At 42.7% G+C, this 14,610-nt stretch overlaps 1 protein-coding gene across 6 annotated transcripts in view; it reads left to right on the top strand.

Moving 5' to 3' along the window:
* Positions 1-14,610, top strand: part of LOC116727943 (cyclin-dependent kinase 17-like) — a 53,754-nt gene that overhangs the window by 3,707 nt on the left and 35,437 nt on the right. For all 6 annotated transcript variants that reach the window (XR_004340900.1, XM_032575679.1, XM_032575667.1 and 3 more), the window contains exon 2: positions 11,820-11,980. Coding sequence is in view for 5 of the 6 variants with exons in the window: in XM_032575679.1 (XP_032431570.1) it covers positions 11,820-11,980 (161 nt within the window). In the remaining variant the exon portion in view is untranslated. The remainder of the gene's footprint in view (positions 1-11,819; positions 11,981-14,610) is intronic.

Below are 14,610 nucleotides of genomic sequence, written 5' to 3'. Positions count from 1 at the left end.
AAGAAAGAAAGAAAATTAAATGGTTGATATTTTATACTCTCCAAAACTAACTTTTATAGTGTAATGTAGTTTCACTTCATATCTTTTTATCTAGTAAGAAGAATTGCAGTCATCAAATATGCCTTATCGAAGTGAGTTAAGCAAAATATACCATACTAATGATGATAATAAGATGTACAGTGGACTCCTGGTATTATCAGGAGTTAGAGACAGCTGAAATTCTTGAGATCGCCTCTAAAAACACAAGCAAAATTAAACTTTATTAAAATGTTATGTGATAGACTATGGACCAAGGCTTCACAGTATTGGTAGCACTGTTGCCTTGCAGCAAGAAGACCCCAGGTTTGAATCCTGTCCCGAGGTCTCTTCTGTGTGGAGTTTGCTTGTTCCCTCCCTGTGTGTGTGGGTTTTCTTTGAGTGTTAATTGGCCTCTCTTGCTTAAGTGTAGTTCTGTGTGTGCATGGTTGTTTGTCCTTTGTGTGTCTGTATGTCACCCTGTGATGGACTGAATGTGCAAGAATCTCTGCTTCCCGATGTGAAAAGCTGGGGGAGACAAAGGCCAAAATACAAGCAGTGGAAAGTGCAGCAATGTTGCTACTATAAAGTAAGGAATAATACTTCTGTAAAGCACAGTATGTGGAGTCATTTTTTGTATTTGTTCCCAATGTTTCTACTGGTTTGTGAGCACAAAATGTGAAGGTGAATGTAACAAAGTTTCAGTTTGTGTACTTCTGCATGTTTTAGATGTGTTTATTTTCCAGCACACCTGATTCAAATAATTGCATGACCTCCTCTGCAGCCATCAAATCCTGCAGAAACCTCTCTTAATCACCCATTCATTTACGTGTTTGGAAGGAAGGAGACACGTAAAATGTGTAGGTCAGGGGTAGTTGAGGACCAATTTTGGGAACCAGTGATAGATGATCCTACTAATAGTATATTGGCCAAACAGAAAGAAAATAGTTTCTCATGAAAAGTGGAGTTTTGGATACTTTATAAGGATGGAATTTAGGGAAAATTGAGATTTTTTTTGTTTGAACTCTTCTTGTGGTGTAAAATAGAATATTTATGTTCTATTTTTTAAGGAAATATTAGAAAGTCATCTTGAAAGTGCAGGAAAAGTGTTTGGTGAATATCTTCATGTGATTTAGACAGATAATTTAATTCAAGATGCAAAATACAAAGGGCCCTATTGCACTATTTTGGTAAATAACAAATTTTGTGCATAAGAATTCTTTTGAAAGTCTGAAAGCAGAACTAACTTGTAAAATAAAAGCGAAATTGAGGAAAGTCTCCTTATCCAGATGGCACACATCATCTGTGAAACGTGGAGGAGGCAGTGCATGAATGTGTGTCTGCAAACTGGCTTTGATCACATGTATTTATTGATCACTGCATGTAGCATGATGAACACAAAACAGTTGTTTGTTTTTCATGAATCTGGCCTTTGTAAAGGGAGGAAGGAAGCCGTTGTTGAAAGAAAGCCACAAGAAGTCTATTTTGCAGTTTGTCACAACCCAGGTGGAGGACAAAGCTGAGTTGTGGAAGAAAGTTCTGATGGGTTGAGAGTGAAATATTTTTTTTGTTGAGAAAACTCTCTATACAGAGGAAATTTAAGTTTGCATGATATTCTGAACACACCATGTTCACCATGAAACATGGCAATGGCAGCATCATGACATGGGAATGTTATTCTTTTTTTCCTCTGTGAGCAGGTTACAACCGAGGGGGAAAAAGTCCAAGGGGTATGAATATTTTTAGCAAGGTGCTTTTTCAAAAACAGTTGAGTTTTTTGATGGCATTCATACTTGAGCCAGGAGGTCATACAAATAATTTACCCTTTTCATTTGGTGATACTAACTTTAGCCAACATTTGTGTCAAAATTAATTAATATACTGACACCAGTGTTTTAAATTTCTCAAAAAAAAACAATTCTCCTGTCTTTAGTTCATAAAGATTATGAAAACATCTTATTAGCTTTGCCTTTCTCCACTATTTCTTTCTACTATTTCTACCGTTTAGGTTAAGTGTTGGAAGAGCTGTTGAGGAGAAGCCATTGGGTCAATGAGAAGAATGGACCATTGTTTGGATTAACTGGCTATGTGTGCGTTTGTGTGTGGGATTCTGTAGTTGGGCAGATTTGTGCATTACTCATGCATCCCGAGGCTGCTGCTCAAAAAGCAGTGTTTGGAGCACCACAGTGTGTGCCCGCTCCACTCTGCCACATTGCATGTATGTGCAAGCGTGCGTGTGATTCGTGTGTCAGCGAATTACATAAAAATGCAGGTTTACGGTAAAAAAAGAAGAAAGGGGTGAGATTTCAAGGTAGGAAGGCTGGAAACAAAAACGGTGGAAATACATGCCAGGAATCAAACTATTTCTATTGATGGTGGGTGTGTGTGTGTGTGTGTGTGTGTGTTTGTTTTATGTGGCACCCGCATACCCCAAGTCAATTTATTGTTTTCCGTTTTAAAGCAGCCAGAGAAATTCAATACTAGCTTCTCAACATTACATTGGTGAAGGGTCTGTGGAAAAAAATGAAAGTTTCTAAAGCAGACATGATCACGTTTGAAAGTGTTTGTGTGAGAGAATGAGGCGAGATTGAGGAGAGAAGTGAATTCTCATCTCTCGCACTCTCTTTTCTTCTTCTCTTCACCTCAAATCTGCAGATTCGGCCTGGGCCTGTAACCTAGCAACCCAAGTGATGTGTGTGTGTGTGTCTTGAATAAATTCGACTTTACCTCTCCTCTGTCCTTCTCTGGGATGTATCAGTTCACTTGCCAAAATACCACAACCTTGCAGCCACCCCACATGTGCTTGGAAACACATGCTCACAAGCTGTTAACAGACGCAGACTAATGGTTTCGTACAAAGAGGTTTTATTCCTTTGCTCCTTTGTGCTTTTTATTCTATTGACCTCTGATCTCCTGTGTCTATCACAATGCCTGAATTTTAGCACTTGTGCCTTGCTTTTTAAACACATCTGAACCACAAAAGGTCTGTAAACATTTTAGAAAGTGAGGCTGCATCCTTCATCTGAATTTGTCCTTCTTGTCATCCGTGGGTTGGTAGTGTTTGGTGAGTGTGGTGTGCACATGTTGGCAATGATCAGCCACATGTCTCAAACCACGCACCGATGCACTGCTGCCAAGTTTCTCACTCTCCCAACGTCCATCTGCATCACACGAGACCAAACGTCCCATGGACATGTTTAATGTTTCATTGTTGCTGAAATATTCCATAAACCATCACAGGTGCAGGCCTCATAAAAAGAAGGGGATTCTTTTAATTTAGTTTTGTCCAATAAAATGTAATTTTGCAACAAAAAAAAGACTTAAAATTCAAGAAATATTTAAATCAACATTACAACAGGGAGGTAGTTAAACATTAGAAGAACAAGAACATTTAATCTTTAAGAACATTTAAGCAAATTTTAGAAAATTTTTCTATTTCATGAAAAAAAATCTCAATAAGTCACCTTTTAGTAGATTAGAGGACTGTAATTTATATTTATAAATAAATGTATTTCTTTCCTCCTGTTAGAACCTGGGTTTCAGTACATTCTGTTTCAGAAATGCCATTCTCCAAGGTCCCTGTTGGAAACACAAAAATCTCCCCCGAAACCTTGGAAAGTTGGCCGTCAAGCATTTCCGAGTTCAAAATCTTGTCTGACTGGTTTCCATACAAAATGTAGTGAAAATGGCAGCTTCACTGCATCTCCGGAAAAAAAAAGAAATCAATAGCTAGATTTAACAAAACAAATAGGTAAGAGCCACCCACTGGATAATTAGTTGATGGATGTTGATGGCTAACAGTTATTTAACTCTAACAAATGTAGTGATTAGCTAATATTTTAAACAATCCTTAAATTGATGAGAGAAGCTTATCAGGAAAAAGCTTCAGTTTTCAGGGAATCATAAAAGAAGGTGATGTGGGTCAGTGAGTCCAGATTTGCCCTGTTCCAGAATGATGGGGTAATGCACCCATCATGCGGTGCTTACAGCACAAGTCTGTTCAGGCAGTGTTATGATCTGGGATTGCTGCAGTTGGTCAGGTCTAGGTTATCAGCAACTTTATATACCAAAAGAAAGAGCTCAGCTGTTTTCATAAATATGCTGAAAGGCCAGGCTATTTAGTCACTGGATTTCATCTTCCCTGACTCCAAATTGACGATGCCAGGATTTAATTAACTAGAGTCTAGTTCTTAACCGCATTGTTGTTTGGCTCGGCCATCATTTCGACAAGGTCTTGCTTTAAAAGTTAATTCAGGTCTGGATGTAAATAAATGAAACACACTGAAACAATATCATAGCAAACCCATTCTGTAATCAAAGTTGAAAATGGTTCAATATTAGTGTGTGACTTTTCTTTCTTCTAAAATTTGTCTTATTACAGCATCCATGGAACTGCAGCATCCTCTATGGAATGTTTTTTTTGGTGTTTAAGGACCAAAAATAGTTAGAAATGCATTGTTTTCAACTTGTATTGCTAGAAGTTAGCGTCCCAGCAACTAACAAACTTTACTGTTTTTCTGCCGTTTGTCAAATTTAAATGTGATGTAATTCACATGGGCTGCCACCTTATCGTGGTGGAGGGGTTTGAGTGTCCCAATGATCCTAGGAGCTATGCTGTCTGGGGCTTCATGCCCCTGGTAGGGTCACCCAAGGCAGACAGGTCCTAGGTGAGGGACCAGACAAAGAGCAGCCCAAAGACCCCAATGATGAAGGAAAACTTTGGACTTGGTGTTCCCTCGCCCGGACGCGGGTCACCGGGGCCCCACTCTGGAGCCAGGCCTGGAGGGGGGGCACGATGGCGAGCGTCTGGTGGCCGGGCTTTTACCCATGGAGCCCGGCCGGGCTCAGCCCGAAGAGGAAACATGGGCCCCCCCTCCCATGGGCCCACCACCCGTGGGAGGGGCCAAAGGGGTCGGGTGCAGTGTGGGATGGGTGGCAGCAGAGGGAGGGGACCCTGGCGGTCCGATCCTCGGTTGCAGAAACTGGCTCTTGGGACGTGGAATGTCACCTCTCTGGTGGGGAAGGAGCCGGAGCTAGTGCGTGAGGTCGAGAGGTTCCGGCTAGAAATAGTCGGTCTCACCTCGACGCACGGCTCTGGTTCTGGAACCAGTCTCCTTGAGAGGGGCTGGACATACTTCCACTCTGGAGTTGCCCAAGGTGAGAGGCGTCGGGCAGGAGTGGGCATACTTGTTGCTCCCCATCTCGGCGCCTGTACGTTGGGGTTTACCCCGGTGAACGAGAGGGTAGCATCCCTCCGCCTACGGGTGGGGGGACGGGTTCTGACTGTCGTTTGTGCTTACGGGCCGAACGACAGTTCAGATTACCCACCCTTTTTGGAGTCCTTAGAGGGGGTACTGGAGAGTGCTCCTCCTGGGGACTCCCTTGTTCTGCTGGGGGACTTCAACGCTCACGTGGGCAATGACAGTGAGACCTGGAGGGGCGTGGTTGGGAGGAACGGCCCGCCCGACCTGAACTCGAGCGGTGTTCTGTTGCTGGACTTCTGTGCTCGCCATGGATTGTCCATAACGAACACCATGTTCAAGCATAAGGGTGTCCATATGTGCACTTGGCACCAGGACACCCTAGGCCGCAGTTCGATGATCGACTTTGTCATCGTTTCATCGGATCTGCGGCCGTATGTCTTGGACACTCGGGTGAAGAGAGGTGCGGAGCTGTCCACTGACCACTACCTGGTGGTGAGTTGGCTCCGGTGGTGGGGGCGAAAGCCGGTCAGACCTGGCAGGCCCAAACGTGTTGTGAGGGTCTGCTGGGAACGTCTGGCGGAATCCCCTGTGAGACGGAGCTTTAACTCCCATCTCCGGCAAAACTTCGAACACGTCCCGGGGGAGGTGGGGGACATGGAGTCTGAGTGGACCGTGTTCCGTGCCTCCATTGTCGAGGCGGCCGATCGGAGCTGTGGCCGCAAGGTTGTCGGTGCCTGTCGCGGCGGCAACCCTCGAACCCGCTGGTGGACACCTTCGGTGAGGGATGCCGTCAGGCTGAAGAAGGAGTCCTATCGGGCCTTTTTGGCCTGTGGGACTCCGGAAGCAGCTGATGGGTACCGGCGGGCGAAGCGGCATGCGGCTCGGGCGGTTGCTGAGGCAAAAACCCGGGCGTGGGAGGAGTTTGGAGAGGCCATGGAGAAAGACTTCCGTACGGCTTCGAGGCGATTCTGGTCCACCATCCGGCGTCTCAGGGGGGGGAAGCGGTGCAGCACCAACACTGTTTATAGTGGGGATGGTGTGCTGCTGACCTCTACTCGGGACGTTGTGGGCCGGTGGACAGAGTACTTCGAAGACCTCCTCAATCCCACCAACATGCCTTCCACTGAGGAAGCGGAGCCTGGGGACTCTGGGTTGGGCTCTCCAATCTCTGGGGACGAGGTCGCCGAGGTGGTTAAAAAGCTCCTCGGTGGCAGGGCCCCGGGGGTGGATGAGATCCGCCCGGAGTTTCTTAAGGCTCTGGATGTTGTAGGGTTGTGTTGGTTGACGCGACTCTGCAATGTCGCATGGACATCGGGGGCAGTTCCCCTGGATTGGCAGACTGGGGTGGTGGTCCCCCTGTTCAAAAAGGGGGACCGGAGGGTGTGCTCCAATTATAGAGGGGTCACACTCTTAAGCCTCCCTGGCAAGGTCTATTCAGGGGTCCTGGAGAGGAGGGTCCGTCGGATAGTCGAACCTCGGATTCAGGAAGAGCAGTGTGGTTTTCGTCCTGGTCGTGGAACGCTGGACCAGCTCTACACCCTCGGCAGGGTCCTGGAGGGTGCATGGGAGTTCGCCCAACCAGTCTACATGTGTTTTGTGGACCTGGAGAAGGCGTTCGACCGTGTCCCTCGGGGAGCCCTGTGGGGGGTTCTCCGGGAGTATGGGGTACCGGGCCCTTTGATACGGGCTGTCAGGTCCCTGTATGACCGGTGTCAGAGTCTGGTCCGCATTGCCGGCAGTAAGTCGGGCTCGTTTCCGGTGAGAGTTGGACTCCGCCAGGGCTGCCCTTTGTCACCGATTCTGTTCATCACTTTCATGGACAGAATTTCTAGGCGCAGCCAAGGTGTTGAGGGGATCCGATTTGGTGGCCTTAGGATCTCATCTCTGCTTTTTGCAGACGATGTGGTCCTTTTGGCTTCATCAGATCGTGATCTGCAGCTCTCGCTGGAGCGGTTCGCAGCCGAGTGTGACGCGGCCGGGATGAGGATCAGTGCCTCCAAATCCGAGGCCATGGTCTTGAGCCGGAAAAGGGTAGAGTGCCTTCTCCGGGTCAGGGGGGGTGTCCTGCCCCAAGTGGAGGAGTTTAAGTATCTCGGGATCTTGTTCACGAATGGGGGAAGAAGGGAGCGGGAGATCGACAGGCGGATTGGCGCAGCGTCTGCTGTCAAGCGGGCGCTGTACCGGTCCGTCGTGGTGAAGAGAGAGCTGAGCCAAAAAGCGAAGCTCTCGATTTACCGGTCGATCTACGTTCCCACCCTCATCTATGGTCATGAGCTTTGGGTCATGACCGAAAGAACGAGATCGCGGATACAAGCGGCCGAAATGGGTTTTCTCCGTAGGGTGGCTGGGCTCTCCCTTAGAGATAGGGTGAGAAGCTCAGTCATCCGGGAGGGACTCAGAGTAGAGCCGCTGCTCCTTCACATCGAGAGGAGCCAGTTGAGGTGGCTCGGGCATCTGGTCAGGATGCCTCCTAGACGCCTCCCTGGTGAGGTGTTCCGGGCACGTCCCACCGGGAGGAGGCCCCGGGGAAGACCCAGGACACGCTGGAGGGACTATGTCTCTCGGCTGGCCTGGGAACGCCTCGGGATTCCCCCGGAGGAGCTAGAAGAAGTGGCTGGGGAGAGGGAAGTCTGGGCCTCCCTTCTGAAGCTGCTACCCCCGCGACCCGACCTCGGATAAGCGGAAGAAGATGGATGGATGGATGGATGGATGTAATTTCCAGATTCAGGTTTTGATTTTTGATGTAAATTAAACGCAGCTTTAAGATGTTATATCTATACTTACATCCAAGATTATTAGTGCCTTTTTCAGATTTACATTTGACTTTATTTTCATTCAACCAACAATTTTATTTATTATTGGAGTTAAGACAGGGCTCTCTCAAAAGATAGCAAAGCAAGACAAAAGGACTATATGTTTTAAAAAAAAACAGTATTAATATATTTTCATTTACATTTTACAGCATCTTACAAGGGTATGTGGAAACATTTTAGATACCTTTGTCAATCATCATTGGAATTACTTTATTGACATCACCGCAACCAAACCCTTTTTATTACTGCTGGCTGCTTTTGCATATTTCCTCTTGTATCTTGACATTTTCTATTTTATTTACCTCCAAGTCTAATATTTATCTCCCTCACTGTCAATTTCCAGTTTTGGCTTTGACTGGGCCACTCAAAAGTATTATTATTACTTCCAGTGAAAAAAAAAAAAAAACTCTTGTTAAAATTAAAAGATTGCTTGAAAACTCATTAATCATTTTGGACATATTTTTTCTAAAGTGACATATTTTTGTGTACTAAGAAAAGTTTAAGCCATTTGATTTCTTTCTGCTTTGTTTCCAGTTTGTCAGACTTTCTTGTAGCATTTTAAAGTGGGGAAAAAGTTGAAAGACATTTTCCGTTACTGACAAGCTGCTACTCAGGAGAGATTACAAAAAAATATATGTTCTTTGTTGAGATGTAAACAGTACGTGGTTAATAAGTTTGTTATGCTTTTTATGTCTGAATGATTCATAGATCAGACTTAGGTGGGTTGAAAAAAATCAACAACATTCCTCTGAAAATGACCGTGTCTAAAGTACAAAGAAAAAGTTTGAACCTTTAAAACACAGAGAAACCTTTCTTTCTGAAAAGCTTCCTGCTCAGGAGAGAAAAATAAAGAAACGAGGGCTAAAGACCTTTGCACAGTAGTGCTACAGATCAATTAATATTGCAATCTGCAGTGCTCCTTTATGTTGCCACCCAGTGGTGGATGGGTTTCTTATTACGTTGATATATTCGTGCTATATCAACGCAGATAAGATTAAGACTGTGAAATTAGTTGTCATAATGTGTGTGTGTGCGTGTTTGCATTTCTCTGCTGGTAAGACCCATTTTTCCTACAATTGCTTTTTGTGAGGACCCTCTGCTCCTGTTGGGGCCTAACCCCAAACCCCATAAGAAGAAGTTAGGTTTTCAGGTTAAGGATTCGATAGTAATGGTTAGGTTTAGGGTAAGAGTCAGATTTTGGTATAGAAATGAATGCAAAGTCCTTGTGAAGATAGGAAGACATAATATGCGTGCGTGGGGTGTGTGTGTGTGTGTGTGTGGGTGTGTTTCCGCATGCTGGAACAGGAGCACCCCTGTGTGTTGATGATAACATTTTAATGTATTACCTTGGTAATAGGAAAAGCATGGGTACCAGCTGTTTCTTATAATGTGACTCATTATTCCCGATAATTTGTGGATCATAGCTTCAAGTTTGTATGAGGCTTCCTTCTTAATGGAGTCTGGGAAAATATGCAAAACAGCGGGGGGAGGGAGCTTAGTACCATGATAATCCAAGTAACGGATGATGTGAAATAAGAGGGTTGTTCTGTTTTCACTCTTTTGCTCTAGTCTTAAACTTCATGTCTTGGAGAGAAAAAAAACCGTGGTCATATGAACTGGCAGAAACAATGTTGTTAGAAATAAAGACTCTGCCAGTGCACATCTCCTGGCAGAGAAAAGCCAGTTGTCCTCAGTGAGGATGTTCCCTCGAAGCGCTGTGTGTTTCTAATAGGCCTGACAGACTGAGAGCTTGAAAGGATGAATGGCTTTTGTTGAAGCCTCCGAGGATGGATTCAGAGTGAAGGACAGTGGGCGCTGAACGTATTTGTGTGTACTTTGGTGTGTGTGCTTATCAGCTCCAGAACCTTTTTTGGATTAGACAGAGGGAGCGGGAAGTGGAAGGGAAACAGAAACGGTCTGCCATTGCTGCCTTTACTTTGAGGATGTAAAGCAAGATGTAGTTAGAGTATATAAAAACAAGCCATCCACAGCAAAGTGCATGCATGCAAAGAAAAGTACATAAACTTTGAAAATTATTCATATGGTTCAAACTTTTCACATTTTGACTGCATAACAGTCAAATATGGAAAGAGTATAGTAAAACTGCAAACCTGCCAAGACAGGGTTGTCCACTCAAACTGGGCAGGAAAAAGAGAAGCAGCTATGAGGGCTTAGGCAACTTTTATGGAACTGCAGAAATTCAGGTAAAATGGGAGAAACTATCAGCAGCTATGAGTTGTGTACTTCATAAACCTTACATATATAGAAGAAGAGCAAGAAGAAAGCAATTGAAATCCAAATGCAGTCCTGTTTGCTGCTAGCTAAAATACAACACAGCAAAAATAAATGGAAGGGGTCCTGTTCTAATGAGACTAAAAGAGTTGTTTACCTACATGCAAAGCGCTCTGTGTGGTGCCAAACTAACACTGCACAACAGCCACATCACACTATTCTCAATGTAAAACACAGTGGTAGCAGCATCATGCTTTGGGAACACTATGCGAGAAAAGCTGAAAAGCAAAATAGATCAAAGATGGAGGAGGTAAATACAGGCTAATTCAGGAAGAACGCATGCTAGCTGTAAAAGACTTGAGACTGGAGCAGCAATTCATTTTTCAGTAGGATAACAACTCTAAACAAACAACCAAAATATCAGTAACGCATTTTAACCTCTGTAAAACATTTGTGTGTGGAAGTGCTCTATGAATAAAGTTTTGATTAGTTGAAGCGGTTTAGAGCAAACATACCATAGAATGGCCCAGTCAAAGTGCAGACCCAAATTTTGTTGGAATTCTGTGGCAAGACTTGAAAATCTAAGTTCATATAAACCATCATCCATTTAATCTGAATGAGTTGCAGCTATTTTGCAAAGAAGAATGAGCAAAAAGGTCAGTATATAGACGTGCAAACCTCCTAGGGGACGTCCCACAAAAGATGATTGCAGCACAGGACTCAATGCTAATGCACTTCACTTCAATTTTTCTTCTAGTTCAAAAGTTGTGCTGGCCTGCTGTATATATGCATATACATACAAACATGGAACAAAACTCATAATAAAAACTGTCGCAAATTTGCACATTAAACCGTTCTGTGCCACCTGGGACTGAAATGAATCTCAGCTGAAAGAACAACTTGCTCCCACTGCTCATTATTTTAACAATAGGGTACTTTTCACGTGCTGCATGTTCAGTGTGTTATTAGTTATAAGAAATAAGTAAAGACCAATTTTCTGATTTAATTAAGGTGTTGTCCATGGATCTCTGCTTAGACTTTGCTACCACAGAACTGACCAGTTATAATGCATAAGTACTAATTAGCTTTAATTTTAGTTTTAAGCATATCAGAGTTTGTTTGCAGTGGTCCACCTCCTACTAGTTGTGGGAATTGTGCATGCCTATGCTTGTCAATCACAACTCATCTGGGAAGGCTTCTGTTGTCTAAAATCTCTGGTGAACTGCACAGTCAGCCATTTACATGATTTTTTTGGGGGTACATTTTTGTTTGTTCTCTTTCCCTCTTGTTCTCTCTCTCTCTCTGGGTTTGCCTGTCTCTCATTCTTTGTCTTTTATTCTGCAGTGTTTGCACTTGGGACACATAACAATGAGAACTCACGGTGTGTGAACAAACACAATCATTTGAGCCCAAAGAACTTTAGAAAATGCGCAGGGGACTCCACTCTAGCAGTTTCGCTGTACAGTAAAAATTATGAAGGTGGCGAGATTCACTAGTGTAATTAGAGAAATGTTGATAATTATGATGTTGATGCTGTTTTACTCCTCCTCCTTAGGCCAGTGGGCCCCAGCGGTGGAGGTGAGAAGATGGACAGGATGAAGATAATCAAGCGGAGGCTGTCCATGTCTCTACGAAGTGCTCGACCTGTCGATGACTCCCTGTCTGAACTGGCAGAGCAGATGACTCTGGATGAGCCATCCACAGCCAGGGACAATGGTGAGACATGTACTCTAAGATTCATATCTTTGTTAACATCACCACCTTAACATGCCGAAATGAAAGCTGTGTTCAATAGAAGTCCTGCATTACAGACATTGTATCAGTGCAAAGGCATTCAATGATTTGGACAGGTTAGACAGTCAAGGAGGAAACATTCTTTTCAAAATATAAACTTTTTATAGAATGAGAACACGCGAGAAGCATTACTCCAAAGTTTGCACATTTAAAGATATGTTAGATTTTACTACACCCAAGCCTTTTTATTAGGGGAATTTGGCTTGTTTTAACCATCATTAGTTAGGAACAGTTTATGCAAATCCTGTAGGTTTTGAAGAGCTCTTAACTTTTTCAAAGCAGCCACGGTCTCGGCTATGTTAGTTTCTAGCATTTTCAGAGAATGGAGATAAATGCAATCACAAAAAATAATCTACTTTGTTCCTTGCATAATTAAAATGAACAAAAATGCAAGTTAATAATTGCTGGGAGTAGCTCCGATCTTTAAAATATCAGCGTGACTTACTACATGCTTCTTCAAAGGCAGAGTTAAATCACGCAGAAGACCTTAAGGAAGGACTTAAAATAGCAAAGGTAAAAACAGAGTTTCTTGACTGAAAAAAAGAGAAGCTTTTGGAAAAAATGATGGACTTAATGAAAAAACATATATCCAACTGAGCAGCATAAAAGTAGAGACAATTACTATTAATATTGATAAATAGTAATAAACTAAGATGCTTTTAGCTCTTATTTTGAAAACATAACATTTTATTGTTAAAGACAAGAAAAGATTCAGTTACATTACAACAAATTTTCAGAATAGCGATGTTTCTGTGGAAGTCTCTTAACTCTCCCGCGGTCTTGGCGCAACATTGAGGAGAAGAGCGGCAAATGTCACTGTATGACAGAGGGAACCTTGGGGGGTGGTCCTGTTAAACCAACAGTTTCTAGGTTAGTGCAACCCTGCCAGACCACGCACAGGGTAAACAAACTTGCGGGGTCTAAATGACATTGTCTCTTAAGACAGCAGGCTCAAACATTCACATCCGAAGACTGTAACAAAAGTAAAGAACTGACTTTTGTTCTCTCATTCACCCTAACATGTATTTAACCAAAGCATGTTGGTAGAGTTTAAAACAGCGCCAGATGCACAAAGAATCAAATCTCACAAAACATTAAGCTTTTTTTTTTTTTTGCAAGAATGGGAAGAATCTTTTGAAACATGATGCCTAATTTTTCTAACAGGCAAATTCACTTTTCAATATTTTATGCAATCTGTAACCATAAAATAAATAAGTCCGCATAACTTAATAAAAAAAAAACCTTTCAACGTGATTCATCCTTTCAGATTTGTTGTCAAATTCTGGCATTTGCTTCTTTGAATTAGAACCTGGAGTTTTCCCAAGAATTAAACAGAATAATAATAACTCAAGTAAAAAAAAAATAAAAATTCTTTGAACACTTCTGCACCTGGTGTGTTAATGGCTGAGAACAGGAGCTGATGCAAAAATAGCTGCTACTTTATAGACATGCACTGTACATCTCCTTATTGCGATCTGCATTGTCAATCTGGTGCAACAGCAAAGCATACAGCACATGCAAAACAATTGAATGTGGAACAAAAGGCTTTAAATGAATAACTCTAAAGGATTCATTAGTTGAAATACAGGACCAAACAGAAATTGTTACTATTTCCATAACCATGCCATTAGAGACTAAAATAATACCTGAAAAAATGTCAACATTTCTTGAGACATTCAACTACTTATTAAAATTGCTATGTTAATAAGTTATATGCAGACCTTTTCATGCTGCAAAAAAAGAGGACAACAACAACAAAAAAATAAGTATGATGTCATGCACTTTTTCTGCTTCAAGAATATGTATGTTTATTATTTTTGCCTGGTTTCAGTTACAGCATCCTCCACAGTTTCTGTATCCCTAGAAAAGATGTGCAAAAAGCTTCAAACTAAAAATAATCCTGCATTGCAGTATCATAATCCCACACAGAAAATGAACAAAAATCTAATCTCTCTCTTGATTACATTTATGCAATAGAGACCGTTTTTAATTTGGATTGGGTGCAAAACTAAGTTGACTAAGTGTCTAGAGAACTCTAATCCAGGACTTAATATTCTTCTAAGTATGAAATCAAGGTGAAATCAAAAGATCTCCAAAGGTCACTGTCGGAGAACTACAAGTATTATACTACTGTAGCAAAAGTAACATTTTATTTTATTATCCCCCACAGCGCACTCGGGGGATGCGCTGTGGGGGCTGCTGTTTTCCATAATGTCATGAACTAAGAGCTAGCAGCTCTGAAATCTTCATTGGATAGTACATCTGTGCATTGCTTTTTATTTAAAATTATGGTGCTTTAATCATCAAAGATTTACTGGAAAGGGTATTCTTGGTTATTGTTGCTAACAGATATTTTATTTTTGTTTTTCACTTGATTTCACAGAAACAATGCATTTGGTTGCTCGTATGTGCTTTCAACCCCAAAGTGTGAATGTAAAATTGTGTCTTGTATCTAATAGAGTCAAAAGGGTGAGCTTGCACATTTGCAAATATTCTTACAGCACCCCAACCTTCTTCTTCATCAGCACCCACACCTTCATCAGCTTCATCAC

The sequence above is a fragment of the Xiphophorus hellerii genome, chromosome 1, assembly GCF_003331165.1.
Source record: "Xiphophorus hellerii strain 12219 chromosome 1, Xiphophorus_hellerii-4.1, whole genome shotgun sequence".
Taxonomy (NCBI): Eukaryota; Metazoa; Chordata; class Actinopteri; order Cyprinodontiformes; family Poeciliidae; genus Xiphophorus; species Xiphophorus hellerii.
Note: the sequence above shows the minus strand (reverse complement) of the source record. Positions and strands in the feature narration are given on the sequence as shown.